General features: G+C 47.5%; 1 protein-coding gene across 3 annotated transcripts in view; it reads left to right on the top strand.

Annotated features, from left to right (window-relative positions):
- Positions 1–842: 842 nt before the first annotated feature.
- The window catches only part of LOC126929592 (chromatin remodeling regulator CECR2), a 196,124-nt gene continuing 178,247 nt past the window's right edge, over positions 843–18,719 (top strand). For all 3 annotated transcript variants that reach the window (XM_050746031.1, XM_050746032.1, XM_050746030.1), the window contains exon 1: positions 843–973. In XM_050746031.1, coding sequence (XP_050601988.1) covers positions 848–973 — 126 coding nt within the window. In that variant the 5' untranslated portion in view covers positions 843–847. The remainder of the gene's footprint in view (positions 974–18,719) is intronic.

Below are 18,719 nucleotides of genomic sequence, written 5' to 3'. Positions count from 1 at the left end.
TGCGCGCCGTTCTCGGCTGGAATAAAAGCGTTAAGAAACAGGTGGAAAGCACTTCACTTCTCTAGGCCTCATATTTCTGGGGTGGACATCCCGCTCCTGCTCCGGCTCTGCCCTCGGCATCAATAATAACTGAACTCCCACACGTGCACGTTTCTGTATGGAGCCCGACCGAAAGCACCACCCCGCGGGCCCTTTAAAAGGACGCGACCACTCAGGCCAAGTGGGGGTGGGAGAGCGCCTGGCCGTCCTCCCTCGGGAAAGTGCTTCAACTTCCCAGTCCCAAAGTCCTGGAGGGCGGAGGGCGCCGCGTGAGAGTTCTCGCGGGGCGGCCCGCGCCCCCTAGGTCCCGCGGTCCTGAGCCCGGGGGCGCGCGCCCCGCCCCTCCCCCTCCCTGGCGGTGCAGCTGTCCGGGCGGGGGTGGGGCGGGGGCGGGGGTTGTTGTTGTGGCGCGGGCAGCCCCGCCCCCTCCTCGTGGGCGGCCCCTCCCCCAGGCTCCGCGTCCGGCCCCTCCGCCCCCAGCCCCATCTGTTTCCCCGGCGGGGACTCGATTATATTGTAGGGGACTGGGGGCGGCCGCCGCCGCAGCCGCGGGATGGGGCGAGCGCGCGGACCCCGCGGGCAGCCGCAGCCGCAGCCGCCTCTGTAGCTCGGGCCCCCGCGCCGCCGCCCCCCGCCCGGCGCCCGCCCTCGGCTCCTGCACTCGCCGAGCGGCGGCAGCAGCGGGAGGAGCGCCCCGCCGCCCCCGCCAAGGACCGCGCGGAGGCTGCGGCGCTGCAGCGGCGGGAGTCCCAGGTCGGCGGGCAGAGCGCGGGCAGCGAGGGGCCGCCGCCTGTGCTGCGGCGGGGAGATGTGCCCGGAGGAGGGCGGCGCGGCCGGACTGGGCGAGCTCCGCTCCTGGTGGGAGGTCCCGGCCATCGCGCACTTCTGCTCGCTCTTTCGCACCGCGTTCCGCCTGCCCGACTTCGAGATCGAGGTGAGTGACCGCGCGGGCGGGAGGCGGCGCGCTGCGCCCCCTGCTTTCCCTGCCCCGCGCGGGGCGTCCCGGGCCGTCGCGCAGAGGGGCCAGGGCCCGAGGGACTTCGGCCCGGAGTCGGGGGCCAGGAGGAGGGCGCAAAAGGGCAGGAGGGAGGGCGGGCGGGGGCCGCCAGGCTCTGCCCTGGGTGCCGAGGGACGTCAGGCCGGGGACTCCGGCTCCTGGGGCAGAGGAGCAGGCGCCGCGAGGGCGGGGCGGGCCCGTGCTTTTGTGGGAGCGGGAGCGGGACCCGGCGGCCCTCCCGGGAGTTCTCCGGTGGGGCTGAGTGTGGGCGCGAGGGCTGCGCGCGCTCGCCGTCCGGTGCCATTGAGGCGCGAGCCAGCTGCTCCGGCGGGGCCAGGCGCGGGGGGGGCCCCGCGCGGGATTAACTCGGACCCAGGCGGGAGGCGGCCGCGGCCGGTGGGGAGGGCTAGCCCCGCTCTGGCGGGCGGGCGCGTGGCGGGGGCTCCCGGAGGCCCGAAACTCCCGGGAGGCGCTCCGGCCAACTTCGGGCCGGTGGGGACCGGGCCTGGGCGCGGGGCTCCGGAGCTGCGGAAGGAAAGTTTGGGACTCCGTTATTCTTCCACAGCGCTCGTCCTCCCGTAATATCCAGCCTCTTTATCCCAGGGCTCGGGAGCCCTTGGAGTTGGTCTCGCCACCATTATCCCCCCGGGCGAGCGCGAAGGACGGGCTGGCCATTCTGGCCAGGCCGGAGGTGTTTTCCAGCCCGGGGCTTTGTGATAACTGGGCCGAAACCCGAGGGTCCTGGAGCGCGGCGGGTGGCGGGAGCGTGCGGAGCGCAGCGCACACGGCGGCCAGTCCAGCGGCAGCCCCCTTTCTCCTATTTTTATTTGTGTTTTTGGAAGGAGCTGAGAAATAGTCGATTAGTTGGCAGGTTGAATTGCCTTCTCTTCTATGGCAATATGTGTCGTGACTTTTCACCTTTTGCCTTTGGACAAAGGTGAATGGCAACTGCGTTGGTCAATTTTTGTTTTCTGTTGTGCAGATGGGTTCGCCGACGCAGTCATCAAAATTAGAGCCACTCTTTTGGAAGAGCAGGTCGTTGTTGTTCCTTCCCCAGCCCCACGGATCTTACTTGGTGCCATTTTCGGGTTGATTTTAACTCGTTTATTCCAGAGCTCTTTGCCTCACCTTTATTTTTAGATTCAGTCGTGTTTGCTGAAATATCAGTTGCTGCTTCTATGAATGAAGTGTGGGAACTTGCTCTCATCGCAGTTAATGAAATCAGGAAAATAAAAAGATCAAAAGGGTTGGGGATGGGAGAATGAAGAGGAATGTAGACAGATAATCTAGGGCCACTCACTGGCTTTTGGCGATTCTTAGTTTCTTAAGCTGATTAAAACAATGTGAGGAAATGTGGGCTTCTCCACTTTTTAGGAAGAGGTCATAACTTGGGCATTTTACGCGGCGCCACAGCGTTTGTTTTCAAAGTTTGAACGTGAATGTGGCAAGCATAATTTTATTAATGAAAATTTTCCTGAGACAACTGTTTATATTGACTAAAGAAGAGAAACAGAGCCACGGAAGCTAAAGAGTTGGGAATCCTAAAGGTCAAGGGATGTTTCTGTTACTGTGATGTCCTGTGTTTTCTTTCCGTTGGTACAAAATCGTGAGTAGTTTAATTATATCCTGCAGTCAAAATGGTGGCTGTGGTGGGAGGTGCCGCCTGTGACAGGGCCATCTTGGGTGCGGGTAAACTTGCACCTAGCCCCTTTTCTTCCTTGCAAGATAGTAACGTTGAGGTGGTGCTGGGATTACGAGTTCAGAGTTTAAAGACCCATCCTAAAAATACTGTTGGAAAAACTTCATGTCTCAAATCCATGTATTCCCATTTTGTTGATGGAAAACTAGAGGTAACTCATTTTGCCTTAAGTACTCACAGCATATTTAGAGTAACCTGTAAATAACTTGCCTTCTGTTACAAGAAATAAACTTGTGGTTTCTGAGAATTAGCTGGTTTAATTCCTAAAGGAAATGTAAACTGATTAAAAAGATCAAATTTATATGTATAACAAATGGAAAATCACTGTAGTTTACATGGCGAATAATCAAGGCTGTTTGATATGACTCCAGCGTTTCTTGGAAATGGCACTTTTCTTGGGCTAAAATACATGCTGTTTGAAATACATGCAACAGAAATGAGTATTTGGCTTCATACGTGCAGCTTTAAAGAACTGTCCACACTCTTTTGTATTTGGAGATATTCACTCAATGGATAACAAAGTCAAAGTGACTTTTCTTACCTGCAGTTCTTGTCTAATCCATCTCATGTTAGGTATGTTTTGATATGGCCAATGGAAATTTTAACTTACGGTTTTTAGTAGTTATCAAAAGTTAGAATTTTATTGGGAATGATTATATGTCAATTAAAAAATTAAGATTTAAGAATGTATTTTCTCGGCACGGTGGCTCACCACTGTAATCCCAGCACTTCAGGAGGCTGAGGAGGGCGAATCACTTGAGGTCAGGAGCTCGAGACCAGCTTGAGCAACATGGTGAAATCCTGTCTCTACTAAAAATACAAAATTACCTGGGTGTGGTGGTGGGTGCCTGTAATCCCAGCTACTTGGGAGGCTGAGGCAGGAGAATGGCTTGAACCCAGGAGGTGGAGGTTGCAGTGAGCCGAGATCATGCCATGGCACTTCAGCCTGGGCAACAAGAGTGAAACTCCATCTCAAAAAATATATATATACATATATTTTTTTTTTCTAGACTTCTAACACATTTGACCCGTTGACAGTGCAGAACTTACTGGAAATACTGTCAATTCTGATTCTCTTAAGTATACATAAATTATTTTTATTTTTCTAAGGTAATTGTATTTTAATCTAATAGTTTATTGACCTGACAGTTTAAGAAACAGTCCGTTGGTTAGACTTTATGATGCAGTGGAAGACCCTTATAAAAATAAAAAAGAGCCGGGTGCCGTGACTCACGCCTGTAATCCCAGCCCTTTGGGAGGCCGAGGTGGGCGGATCACCTGAGGTCAGGAGTTGGAGACCAGATTGGCTAACATGGTGAAACCCCGTTTCTATTAAAAATACAAAAAATTAGCCGGGCTGGTCACTTGCTCCTGTAATCCTAGCTACATCTGTAGGCTGAGGCAGGATGATCGCTTGAACCCGATAGGCAGAGGTGGCAGTGAGCCGAGATCATGCCATTGCACTCCAGCCTGGGTGACAGGGCGAGACTCCATCTCAACATAAATATATTAATTAATTAAAAAATAAAAAAATAATTCAAATGCTGAACCATACCTGTTAGGCCTTGTGGAAAGGCTCTACAGTCTTAATTTTCTGCAACTTTAAAAGGTAAAAATGGTGAGTAATAGCAAGTAGTAGAAGTAGTATATCAGTTATTTCAGGAAACCGGTTTTCAGCTGTGGGAAAGATCTCATTTTACCCTTGACCACCAGGCTGAGCTCATGGATTTATAGAAAATTTAGGAAGCAGAGTCCTCAAGGACTTGGTTTCCATTTATCTAAAGTGAAGCAATCTCTTAAGATAGGTGAAGGGCTGGCAGGATTCATGTCCCACTTCTCCAAGAGATTAAGATCTTCCATTTAGAAAACTGTCCCCAAAACGTGGATATTTTTATTTTTGTGTATATTAAATAATTTTTTTTTTTTTTTGAGACGGAGTCTGATTTTGTCACCCAGGCTGGAGTGCAATGGTGCGATCTTGGCTCACTGCAACCTCCACTTGCCCGATTCAGGTGATTCTCCCGCGTCATCCTCTGGAGTAGCTGGGATGACAGGCGCGCACCAGCACATCCAGCTAACTTTTGTATTATAAAAAAAGTTTTACTCTATTAATCAACCTTGAATACACAGAATTGCTTTATAAGAGTCAACATACTTGATTCTTAGTTTTAGACAAGAAACCTGTCAAGTATATAATAGTGATGCCTTATCTCAGTTCAAAATTCCCAGTTGTAAAAATATTGCAAAAAATTATATAAACGTGAAAATTATCATAAAATATAGATAAAAGTTAAAACCACCCATTGTCACCAATCAGGGATAAACGTTGTTAAGTGATTGTATCCTTCATAGTTAGAAATTCCTAAATATGTCCACAGTGTAATTGTGCTGTAGGTTAGATGTTTTTACTTTTCAGGTGAGATTCAGATATAGCTGGAACACAGTAGATGAATGACAGTGAATTCAATAGTTGAGCCCCTACTTTGTGCTTAACATGGAACTTGGAGATTTACCAAAGACGCTCTTACCTGGCCTCCTTTGCCTCAGAAGATTATCTGTTAATATTTCAGAACCAGCAAGTTTATACCACTTGAGTTAAATGAAGTATTTTATAATTGTTTAACATTCTAGTGGCTTAGGTTGGCTAAGTTTTGTCCTGATTGAAGAAAAGAAGAAAGGCTAATTGACCTCTCCAAGATTTCCTACTGTTTTCCGCCTAGCCAAGTGCCCTGTACAGTAAATACAGTGTCTCACTTGACTAAGGTAAGGGAGGACAGAATGATTCTCAGTAATCATGATGAATGTGGGGCTGCATTGGTGTCTATAGGTGGCCGTTTGAAGATGGTTATGTAGAATTATTTGAATAGTTCGTATAGTAGCAGCATGATCAAAATAATCTGTCCTGTCTACCTTTTTTCCTGAGTGTCCTGCCTTTGAGTACTTACTCCTTTGCCTTCCTTGTGGCTCCTTCCTGGTTGTGTTTGTACGTGGGTAAGAGCCATTACCTAATCAGCATGAGATCTGGGGGCAATATTCACATTCTTGAGTTCCACCCTTGGTGCTTCCTTGAAGAATCCAGCCTCGGCCGACTCACGCTTGTAATCCCACCACTTTGGGAGGCCGAGGCGGGCGGATCACAAGGTCAGGAGATCGAGACCACGTTGAAACCCCGTCTGTACTAAAAATACAAAAAATTAGCCGGGCGTGGTGGCAGGCGCCTACTGTAGTCCCAGCTACTCAGGAGGCTGAGGCAGGAGACTGGTGTGAACCCAGGAGGCGGAGCTTGCAGTGAGCCGAGATCGCGCCACTGCACTCCAGCCTGGGGGACAGAGCGAGACTCCGTCCCAAAAAAAAAAAAAAAAAGAATCCAGCCCCTTAATCAAGTGCCGAACACATGGATTGTTAAACGTTAAGTGATAGAAATAGCTAGGAGAAACTTGTAAGTACATCCATCATAATAGTGGGTCCTAAACCTGGCGCCAGGGTAGACTTTGTGTTGGTGTACACGTGTGCACTTTGCTGGAGGAGAAGGGCCTATTGCTCTCATCAGATTCTGGAAGCAGCCCCCAACCCATACAGGTTAAGAAGCCCTGAACTAGATAAAAGAGTAAGTTGGCCCTAATTAGGGGTTCAGAAGCCTACTTTCGTGACACAAGATGTGCTGCACTAGGAGTTAGGAAATTTGTATTCTGATTGTGCCACTGTAACTGACTGATTTTGGGGAAGTCAAAATAACGTGATGATAAATTACACTGCATAGTACTTTGTACAGTTTCAAAATGTCATCCCATTTTCTTCTTAGCTGGCCTTAACCATCACCATGAGGTGGGGTCTTCTCATTTTACACATGTGGAAGTTGAAAGTTTAGAGAGGCTGATGCTTGCACAGGGACTCTCACCTGGATCTCAGGTTCTTTGAGGCCAAATTCTGCCTGTTTCTACTACATTGCACTGCTTCTTCTTCAGCTCTTGTTATCTATAAAATGAGGGGCCAGATTCCACAGTGCACGTCTAGAGTTCTTTGGCTCTTAATAATGTGGGGTACAAAGGGGCCTTTTTTTTTTTTAAAACTTCTGAACTAAGTGCAAAGGGACAAATTCAAGTATTCATTTATTTCAGCAAATATATATATATATATATTTTTTGAGACAGAGTCTCACCCTATCGCCCAGGCTAGAGTGCAGTGACGTGATCTCGGCTCGCTGCAACCTCCACCTCCTGGGTTCAAGGATTCCCCTGCTTCAGCCTCCCAAATAGCTGGGATTACAAGCACATACCACCACCCTTGACTAATTTTTGTATTTTCTTTTCTTTTCTTTTTTTGAGACAGAGTTTCACTCTTGTTGCCTAGGCTGGAGTGCAATGGTGTGATCTCGGCTCACTGCAACCTCCGCCTCCTGAGTTCAAGTGATTCTCCTGCCTCAGCCTCCCTAGTAGCTGGGATTACAGGTGCCTACCAACATGGCTGGCTAATTTTTTGTATTTTTAGTAGAGACGGGGTTTCACTGTGTTGGTCAGGCTGGTCTTGAACTCTTGACCTCAGGTGATCCACCCCCTTCAGTCTCCCAAAGTGCTGGGATTACAGGCGTGAGCCACCATGCCTGGCTCTAATTTTTGTATTTTCAATAGAGAAGAGGTTTCACCATATTGGCCAGGCTGGTCTCGAACTCCTGACCTCAGGTGATCCACCCGCCTCGGCCTCCCAAAGTGCTGGGATTATAGGCATGAGCCACTGCGCCCAGCTTTAAGCAAATGTTAATTTTATTTATTTATTATTATTATTTTTTGAGACCGAGTTTCGCTCTTGTTGCCCAGGCTGGAGTGCAGTGGTGCGATCTTGACTCACCTCAACCTCTGCCTCCTGGGTTCAAGCGATTCCCCCGCCTCAGCCTCCCAAGTAGCTGGCATGCCTGGCTAATTTTTGTGTTTTTAGTAGAAACGGGATTTCTCGATGTTGATCAGGCTGGCCTCGAACTCCCGACCTCAGGTGATCCACCCACCTCGGCCTTCCAAAGTGCAAGATTACAGGCATGAGCCACTGCTCCTGGCCAGCAAATGTTTATTAAACATCTACTACATTAGGCAACGTACTAGGTACTGATATGGTTGTGAACATAATAGAAAAATACCTGTTTGCTTTTTAGTGCAGTGAGACAGATACCGTATATAATATCAGAAGGCCCCAAGTAGAGCGGGGTGGAGGCTTGCACAGGGCCACGTTGAGGTGTAGGTTGTTGCTATTTAAAACAGGGTGATTAAGGCCTTTCTGAGGAGATGAGTGATTTAAAGTAGTCCTTTCTCGAGGGGCGCGGTGGCTCACACCTGTAATCCCAGCACTTTGGGAGGCCGAGGCAGGCGGATCATGAGGTCAGGAGTTTGAGAGCAGCCTGATCAACATGATGAAACCCTGTCTCTACTAAAAATACATTAGCCGGGTGTGGTGGTGCCCACCTGTAATCCCAGCTACTCAGGAGGCTGAGGCAGGAGAATTGCTTGGAGACGGAGGTTGCAGTGAGCTGAGATTGCGCCATTGCACTCCAGCCTGGGCAAAAGAGCGAGAGCGAGACTCCGTCTCAAAAAAAAAAAAAAAAAAAAAAAAAGTCCTTTGTCACACTTTTCTATTTAATGTAAGATACTAGAGGATAAAAGGCCTTCTAAAGATTCAGAATCTGCACCCTCTCCAAGGAGGAAAGCCCAAGAAGGGGATGTGAATTACAGAAGGACAGATCTGCGCAGGCTGAGATCCTGAAAGGGGAGAATGTGCTATCATCATGTAACTCTCTAAAAGTGAGTACCAGGTCCGCTTTCTATTTATACCTACGCTTTGAAAGGAAAGGCTTGCTGCTTTGGTGTGTGTGTGCCTACCATGTGAAGCTGCAAAGGCAGTTGGGATCTTCTGCAGTTTAGAAGGGGCAGCCCCTTCTCATCTCTGAAGGGCGGCCTGCGTTAGCACACGGCTCGCTTTGCAACGGAAGTTAAGTTGCTTAATTTTCTGGAACACAGTTAGGAAAGCCTAAAATACACCTTGGCAGCGTTCAGTCCTACCGATCATCTGCCCCTTTGATCAGGGCAAGGGGAGCTCAGTGTGGGATTCCATGGTGTGCTGGGGCTCAGAATGCGGTGCGCTTGGCAGAGTGTGGAAAACTGCAGTGCACAGGTGGTTTAGGTAAAAATGTGGTGTGTGGACAGAACCAAAGGGGAGCTTCTAAGTAAATGGTCTTCTCTTTAGTTGATGTGACTAAACATATTTTCTTTGTTTTTTCTTTTGAGACCGAGTTTTGCTTTGTCGCTCAGGCTGGAGTGCAGTGGTGTGATCTCGGCTCACTGCAACCTCCACCTTCCAGGTTCAAGTGATTCTCCTGCCTCAGCTTCCTGACTAGCTGGGATTTCAGACATGTGCCACCACGCTCGGCAATTTTTTGTATTTTAAGTAGAGACAGAGTTTCGCCATGTTGGCCAGGCTGGTCTCGAACTCCTGACCTCGTGATCCGCCCGCCTCGGCCTTCCAAGGTGCTGGGACTACAAGCATGAGCCACCGCGCCCAGCCCCTAAATACATTTTCAAAAGGCAACAATCAGAAAGCTGGATTATGGGCCCACCTGTCATTAAGTTGTGTTCTTAGGCAGGTGACTGTGGGTTTCAGGTGCCCCATCTGTAGACTCAGTGATTCCTGGGTGTTTCCATGTCTAAAGTTCTGTGATCCTAGAAATGTTTCTCAGCATGCGTAGCACTCTTAACTAATCCAGCAAATTGCTGACTCACCAGTTAGGGTCGAGGGTAGGATCCATGTCTTACAAATTAATTACGTGCCAAGTGAAAACTGCAAATCCATACTTGGTGTGTTTCCAAATTATAGGAATGTTTTGTTTCTCTTTCTCTGGCATCTTGTCTGCAAATAAGCTACTTTGAAAGTAGCTTTTGAGACTTGAAGATTGACATTTTCACTATCTCTAGTGTCCTTAAACTGACCTAAGCTTTTGTGCTTTGAGATTTTGAGGAATTCTGGAGGCTGAAGACCTTGAATTATGTGATTCTTCTTTCTTTCTTTTTTTTTTTTTAAAGGTGGTATCTCACTATGTTGCCCAGGCCGAATTTGAACTCCTGAGCTCAAATGATCCTCCTGCCTCAGCCTCCCCAGTAGCTGGGATTCCAGGCACATCCCACTGCCCTTGGCTCCCTTTCACTTAGTCTATTTCTTATGTATCATGTCATCAATACCTAGAAGTCTGAATAAGATCCACTTAAAGCTTCTGGCTTGTGGTTTGCCTTTCATTTGCTATTACACCTTTACAGATGACTGCTACCCTTCCTTTGTATTTGTATATTTCATTGGATGCTATTCCTTGGATGTTTTTATTATATCTTTACATTAGCCTCTAACAAATATTAGTCAATTTATATTGGAAAACTTGGGGACAGTCATTTTTCAGCAGCTCTTAGGATTGAGAAAGGAATGATTGGAAAGTAAGAGTGAGCTCAAGATTGTGTGTTCCTTTAATCCTCTGAGTTTCTCAGTCTCAGCACTATTGATAGTTTGGGCTGAAAATCTGTTGTGGGTAGCTGTTATATGAAGGGCGTTATATGCGTTTTGTTTGTTTTTGTTTTTTTGAGGCAGAGGCGCTCTCTGTTTCCCAGGCTGGAGTGCAGTGGCGCAATCTTTGGCTCACTGTGACGTCCGCCTCCCAGGTTCAAGTGATTCTCCCCGCTCAGCCTCCCAAGTAGCTGGGGCGCCCGCCACCACGCCCGGCTAATTTTTTGTAGTTTTAGTATAGACGAGGTTTCATTGTGTTAGCCAGAATGGTCTCAATCTCCTGACCTCGTGATCCGCCTGCCTTGGCCTCCCAAAGTGCTGGGATTACAGGCGAGAGCCACCGTGCCTGGCCCTCGTTTTAAGATGTTTAGCAGTATTGTTGACCTCTACGCTCTAGGTGCCAATAGCACCCCCAGTCATGACAAATAAAAATGTCTCCAGACATTGCCAAATATCTCCTGGGGGGTGAAATTGCCCTGCTTGAGAATCTTTGGGGTGTGAGGTAGAGATGACTTTGCAGTGTTGGTCATTGTATAAAAAGTACGCTGTACGTGAGGTAGATGAGTTTTTCCTTGTGATGGGATGATTTTTCCCCTAAATGCAAACCTTTAGTATTTTTTGTTTATGGAAATTTCAGGGAGTTAAAGTTGCTCCCAGAAGTGAATGTCATCAGCAGTTGTACATGTCAGAAACCTGAGAAACAGATATTTTGTTAATTTTTTTTCTTTTTTTGAGACAGTTTTGCTTTTGTGGCCCAGGCTAGAGTACAAGTGGCGTGATCTCAGCTCAGTGCAACCTCTGCCTCCCAGGTTCAAGCGATTCTCCTGCCTCAGCCCCCCAAGAAGCTGGGACTACAGGCGTGTGCCACCACACCCGGCTAATTTTTGTATTTTTAGTAGAGACGGGGTTTCACCATCTTGGTCAGGCTGGTTTCGAACTCCTGACCTGCAGTGATCTGCCCACTTCGGCTCCCAAAGTGCTGGGATGACACATGTGAGCCCCCGCGCCTGGCCTTGTTAATTTTTTTTTTTTTCCCTTTCCCGGAGCATCATTTAAGGAAAGCAGAGAGTTTGGGGCTGGCAGGGAGGGAACTGCAAAGCTGACTGAGGCTGATAAAGAAAGGCCTTCCCCTACAAAAGGCCTCCCTGAAGCAGGGCCTGGCTGTCTAGTGCCGCAGGGGAGGAGGGGTGAGGGGTGTTTGTGCTGCAGCCTGGGGCTGGAGCGGCTGCCATTGCCTGTCAGGGCGCAAGGCTCTTGACAGATCTCTTGAGCTTTGCACGGTGGTGTACTGGGGAGGGCGTTCTCCATGACCAGGTCAAAAGTTCAGTGGGACCTAAGTTGAAGGCGTGTGTGTGTGTGTGTGTGTGTGTGTGTATGTGATATATGTATATGTAAAGTTCATTATTCCATCAGAATTTTCCATGTAGAACATAGCGACCACATCAGCTTGAAGCTGCTCTAAATGTTTTTTAATGGTTTTTCATGTTTAATTTTGCCCTCAGCAAGCATGGTGAAATATATGATGGATTCAAATAGATTTTTATTTTGGTTTGGGGAGAAAATGGTATTGTGAGTGTGGCTCCGTCTAGTGCACAGTGAAGGGCTTTGAGCTTCTTGGAAGGAAGATACCATAGAACTTAAGGAAATAATATCACTTGTCTGTGGCTTTTGAGGATGGTTTTCATTGAGTGTCTATCTCCAAGTCCTTCTTTTCCATCTTGGGGTATTCAATCCCCACAGAGACCCCATGTCTTGTTTTTTATTCTTTATCTCTTTGGCTGGGAACTAAGGTCTGACCATTGTTTTTTTTTTTTTTTTTCTCTTGTCTACTCCATTGTGCTCCACTCATGCCCTCGGGTTTATTCTGGGCATCAGTGGAGGAGGGGTAGCATTTCTGGCCTGCATCAAGGTGTTAAATCCCAGAATTTATGTAAATAGGTTGGTGTGAAGTCAGTCACTTCTACAACCAAAAGCAGTTTTATCCTCTTTAGAGCACTGATGACCCCTCTGAATAATTCTCTCGTGTGTTCTGTTTTGTACTTCGTTAGCCATACACTCATTTAAAATGTAATGTGGTTTATGCAAAAATATATAGAAGATAGTATTTCGTTCTCCTGTTTGAAGTCTGTGACCTCATGTGGCCTTTACAAAAGACATTGGCTGGTTTAAATGATGTCGTATGCATATAAGTTTCACACTGAGGTGAATGGTCAGCTTTTAGCTTTGGTTCTACAGCCCAGAGTCTTCATGAGCTAAATCAGGTCCACTTTTTCCCTAGGGTGGGTTTGCTGGAGTGACGTGTGACTTGGCGTTGTGTCACTGAGGCATGTGGCCACCTGAATTGAAAGTGTGAGTGGCTGTCAGAACAGACTGTGTGTACCCTCCCTTGCTCCTCCCCACCCATCACCTCCAAAAGTAAGTGAAAATAGAGGAAGCCACGGGGCCACAATTAAACTCACCGCTTCACGTTTTCAATGTTGAACTTTTAAATCACACCCAATTAATAATTCCTGAGAATGGATCAGTTCTTAGAATTGAAAATGCTGTTCAGCAGTCTTGTTGACTGCAAGAGTGTTTTTCTCTCCTGGCCGGTTCCTTTTAATGAACACCCCTACCCTTCGTGTTCATTGTCTCAGCAACAATGGCACTAAGGACAGTTGATTTGCTTGACAGAAAACGTGTTAAATTACCAGATCTACTTCTTTAGCAAATCCTTTCTCTTCTCCATTCCCATTATGTCTCTCTGTCTTCCTGAAAGGTTGTTTGTGAATTCTTTTAGGTGTGGGGTCAATTTTTATAGCAGAGGCCTGGAGTTCTTTGTTCAGGGAACATTGTTGTACACGGGGAAAGGTGCTTTAAAGAAAAAAATTTCACCTGTTGTCATAATGAAGGAATTTAATTTTGGATTATCTTCCACTCTTACACCGGCATTGATTTGGGTTTGTATCTACACGAATGTACTAATTCTTTCATGTTGGTTCTAAAAGACTTGCCCCCCATTTTCCTTTGCGGTGTTAAAGCAGCTCCCCAACCCTCCTTACAGGAATGTTGAAGATCGGGAGGGGGCGCTCTGGTTGAGGATGCTTGTGACATGTAATCAACCCCAGCCACTGTGCCAGGCTGTTTTGTTTTGAGACGGAGTCTCGCTCTGTCGCCCAGGCTGGAGTGCAGTGGCGTGATCTCGGCTCACTGCAAGCTCCGCCTCCCGGGTTCACGCCCGTTCTCCTGCCTCAGCCTCCCAAGTAGCTGGGACTACAGGCATCCACCACCACGTCTGACTAACTTTTTTGTATTTTTAGTAGAGACGGGGTTTCACCGTGTCAGCCAGGATGGTCTCGATCTCCTGACCTCGCGATCCTCCCGCCTCGGCCTCCCAAAGTGTTGGGATTACAGGCGTGAGCCACCACGCCCGGTCTTTTTTTTTTTTTTTAAACATGGAACACTTCGTGACTGTGTGTCATCTTGCATAGGCCAGTTTTAGTACAAGTGCTGTTGGAGTGAGCGCATAATGCTAGATTTTCATCGCTTTCAACAATGGAGCCCCCATCTTCCTTACCCATGACTGTGCTTGGATTTCTGGAACATGCAAGTTTTTAAGGTTAAAGTGAAATTTTTTAAAAAAGGGAAAATCTCAAATCCCAATCAGCCTTCCCTGTGTTATTGTCATCATTATTAATAAGGTTGCAGAGGCATGTGGCAGAGTCCTTATTGTGCTGCTGCCCTGGGGGAATTTGTCTGTTGAAAAGGGTCAGGGCAGCAGTGATATTGTGAAACCTGTGTTATTTGCCCGGTGAGCGATAGGGAATATGGTTGCTGTAAGAGTTCAGAGGAAGGCAGAGATGGCAAGTGAAAGACTTCCTGGAGAAAGAATCGTGCTTCTGGGGGTCATGCTGAGTAAGTCAGTGTAGTTAGCTAGGTCAGAGAGCCCTCACTTTTTTTTTTTTTTTTTGAGACAGAGTCTTAACTCTGCCCCCCAGGCTGGAGTGCAGTGGCACAGTCTCCGCTCACTGCAAGCTCCGCCTCTGGGGTTCACGCCATTCTCCTGCCTCGGCCTCCCGAGTAGCAGGGACTACAGGCGCCCGCCTCCCCCCACCGCCCCGGCTAATTTTTTTTTTTTTTTTTGTAGTAGAGATGAGGTTTCACCATGTTAGCCAGGATGGTCTTGATCGGACCTTGTGATCCCGCCGCCTCAGCCTCCCAAAGTGCTGGGATTACAGGCGTGAGTCACTGCGCCTTTGTTATAGAGACTAATAGAAAAAGAGGTTGAGAGAGAGAGATCATAGAGGCAACATTGCAACCAGCCTTGAAGACCGGCCTCACTGGTGATCATCATTTTTCTTCAGGCAGTGGGGAAACGAAGTTTTAGAGTAGGAATTCCTGTATACTAAGTGTTTTAGGTTAAATCTGGTTTTGGTAACTGGAATAGAACAGACTGGAAGAAGAAAGACTAGTTTAACTACAGGCATACCTCAGAGATATTTGAGGGTCAGTTCCAGACAGTTGCAATAAGGTGAATATTGCAGTAAAGCGAGTCACGTGAAATTTTTGGTTTCCCAGTGCACGTAAAAGTTATGTGTACACTATACTATAGTCTGTTAAGTGTGCAGTAGCATTATGTCTTAAAAAATAATGTAAATACCTTAATTAAAAAGTACTTTAGGCTGGGCACAGTGGCTCACACCTGTGATCCCAGCACTTTGGGAGGCTGAGGCTGGCGAATGACTTGAGCCCAGGAGTTTGAGACCAGCCTGGCCAACATGGTGAAACGCTTTCTCTACTAAAAATACAAAAATCAGCTGGGTGTGGTGGTGTGCACCTGTCGTCCCAACTATATGGGAGGCTGAGATGGGAGGATCGCTTGAGTCCGGGTGGCGGAGGTTGCAAGTCAAGATTGCAACACTGCACTCCACCCTGGGCAGCAGAGACCTTGTCTCAAAGAAAACACAACAAAACAACTATTGCTTAAAAATCTTAGTGATCAGCCGGGCGGGGTGGCACACGCCTGTAATCCCAGCACTTTGGGAGGCTGAGGCGGGTGGATCATGAGGTCAAGAGTTCGAGACCAGCCTGGTCAAGATGGTGAAACCCCATCTCTACTAAAAACCACAAAAATTAGCCGGGTGCGGTGGTGGGCGCCTGTAATCCCAGCTACTCAGAGGCTGAGGCAGGAGAATCTCTTGAACCTGGGAGGCGGAGTTTGCAGTGAGCTGAGATCACGTCACTGCACTCTAGCCTGGGTGACAGAGCAAGACTCCATCTCCAAAAATAAAAATAAAAAAATCCCAATGCTCATCTGAGCCTTCGGTGAGTCATAGTGTTTTTGCCAGTGCAGGGTCAGGCCTCAGTATTCCTTTCATGAAAGATTTCTCCGTAGCATACCGTGCCGTTTGATAGCATTTAACCCACGGTAAAACTTCTTTCAAAATTGAAGTTAGTCCTCTCCAACCCTGCCACTGCCTATCAGCTTAGTTTAGAATATTCTAAATCTTTTGTTGTCATTTCTACAGTGTTGACAGTATCTTCACCAGGAATACATTCTGCCTCAACAAACTACTTTTTTTTGTTCATCCATAAGAAGCAGCTCCTCTTAATCTAGTCTTCAGACAAGGTTGAAAAAGAAAATAAGCGGCCGGGCGCGGTGGCTCAAGCCTGTAATCCCAGCACTTTGGGAGGCCGAGACGGGTGGATCACGAGGTCAGGAGATCAAGACCATCCTGGCTAACACGGTGAAACCCCGTCTCTACTAAAAAATACAAAAAACTAGCCGGGCGAGGTGACGGGCGCCTATAGTCCCAGCTACTCGGGAGGCTGAGGCAGGAGAATGGCGTAAACCCGGGAGGTGGAACAGTGAGCTGAGATCCGGCCACTGCACTCCAGCCTGGGCGACAGAGCGAGACTCCATCTCAAAAAAAAAAAAAAAAAAAAAGAAAAGAAAAAAAAAAAAAACTCCTCCATTCAGGTTTCATCATGAGGCTGCAGCAAGTGAGTCGCATCTTCAGGTCCACTTCTTTTTTCTGTTTTTTGAGATGGAGTCTTGCTGTGTTGCCCAGGCTGGAGTGCAGTGGCGGTATGCTTTCAGCTCACTGCAAACTCCACCTCCTGGGTTCAAGCGATTCACCTGCCTCAGCCTCCTGAGTAGCTGGGGTTATGGACATGCACCACCATGCCCGGCTAATTTTCTTTTCTTTCTTTCTTTTCTTTCTTTCTTTTTTTTTTAATTGCTTTTTTTTTTTTTTTTTTGGAGATAGAGTCTCGCTCATTGCCCAGGCTGGAGTGCAGTGGCGTGATCTTGGCTCGATCTCCTGACCTCGTGATCCACCCGTCTCGGCCTCCCAAAGTGCTGGGATTACAGGCTTGAGCCACCACGCCCGGCCTGAATTATGAATGTTCTTAATGGCATCTAGAATCATAAGTCCTTTCTGGAAGGTTCTAAATTTGCTTTGCCCAGATTCATTAGAAGAATCACTATAGCAGCTGTTGCCTTACAAAATGTATTTATTTTATTTTTTGTAGAGATGGGGTCTTGCAGTGTTGCCCAGACTGATCTTGAATTCCTGGCCTCACGCAGTTCTCTCATCTTGGCCTCCTAAAGTGTTAGGATTACAGGTGTTAACCACTGCTTGCAGCCACAAAATGCATTTCTTAAATAATAAGACTTGAAAGTTGAAATTACTTCTTGATCCATGGGCTGCAGAATGGATGTTGTGTTAGCAGGCATGAAAACCACATTAATCTCCTTGTATGTCTCCATCAGAGCTCTTGGGTGACCAAATACATTGTTAGTTAGCAGTAGTATTTTGAAAGTAGGGACTTTTTTCTGAGCAGTAGGTCTCAAAAGTAGGCTTAAAATACTGAGTAAACCATGCTGTAAACAGATGTGCTGTTACCCAGGTTTTATTGTCCCATTTAGAGAGCACAGGCAGAATAGATTAGCACAGTCCTGAAGGGCCGTAGGATTTTCGGAATGGTCAGTGAGCACTGGCTTCCGGTCAGAGTCACCAGCCCCTAACAAGAGAATCAGCCTGTCCTTTGAAGCTTTGAAGCGGGGCATTGACTTCTCCTCTCTAGCTCTTAAAAGTCCTAGGTGGCATTTTCTTTCAATAAAAGGCTGTTTCACCTACAGTGAAAATCTGTTGTGTATTCACCCTCATTAATGGTCTTAGCTAGATCTTCTGGATAACTTGCTGCAGCTTCTGTATCCACACTTGCGGGCTTCCCTTGCATGTTTACCTTTTGGAGACGGCTTCTTTCCTAAAGCCTCATGAACCAACCACTGCTAGCCTCCAACTATTCCTCTGCAGTTTCCTCACCCTTCTAAGCCTTCATACAATTGAAGAGTAAGGGCCTTGCTCTGGATTAGGCTTTGGCTTAAGGGAATGTTGTGGCTGCTTTGATCTGTTCTCCAGGCCACTCAAACTTTCTCCTTACCAGTAATAAGGCTGTTTTGCTTTCTCATTCCTGTGTTCACTGGAGCAGTACTTTTTATTTCCTTCAATAACTTTTCATTTGCATTCACAAGTTGGCTAACCGGCTCAAGAGGCCGAGCTTTTGGCCTGTTTCAGCTTTCAGCACGCCTTCTTTACGAAGCTTAATCATTTCTAGCTTTTGATTTAAAGTGAGAGACATGCTACTCTTCCTTACACTTGAACACTTAAAGGCCATTGTAGGATTGTTAATTGGCATGGTTTAAATGTTGTGCCTCTGGGAATGGGGAAGCCCAAGGAGAGGGAGTCTGTGGAGCAGTCAGAACACACACGTTTATCAGTTGAGTTTGCTGTTTTACGTGGGCATAATCCTTGGTGCCCCGAAACATTGACAGTTGTAGTGTCCAAGATCACTAGTCATAGGTCAACATGACAGACTTACTTAATAATAATCATGAAAATGTTTGAAATATTGTGAGAATTCTCACAATGTGACACAGAGACATAAAGTGAGCACAGACTGTTGGAAAATGGCCCTGATAGACTTGCTCCTCGCAGGGTCGGCCCGCAATCTTCAGTTTGTAAGAAATGCAGTATCTGCACGTGCGGTAAAGGGAAACGCAGTACAGCGAGGTGGGCCTGTATTGGAGCGGAAGGGGCGTGAACCGCCGACGGTTGTGGTAATAGGAAAGGACATTGCTCACTGGTGCTGTTGAGGAAAGAGTAGGTGGGACTGGATGACCCCCAGGGTGGGAGCATGTGAAGAAGACTGCGCTTAGGATATTTTTGGCTGCGAATGATGGAATAACAGTGCTTTCAACACTGTGGATTACCCTACATCATGTAAGCAGGAGGAATGGGGCTCCTGGCAGGCCAGGCGGCCCATGGTGGGTGTCACTGAACTCTCATATGGTGGTGCCACTCGTGGTCACAGGACGGACTCTGCAGCGACAAGGTCTGCGTTGCTGAGTGATGCAGAGAAGTATTAGGAAAATGACAACGGAAAACAGCCTTTGAGTTGGTGATTTGA

Source organism: Macaca thibetana, chromosome 10 (genome assembly GCF_024542745.1).
Source record: "Macaca thibetana thibetana isolate TM-01 chromosome 10, ASM2454274v1, whole genome shotgun sequence".
Classification (NCBI taxonomy): Eukaryota; Metazoa; Chordata; class Mammalia; order Primates; family Cercopithecidae; genus Macaca; species Macaca thibetana.
Note: the sequence above shows the minus strand (reverse complement) of the source record. Positions and strands in the feature narration are given on the sequence as shown.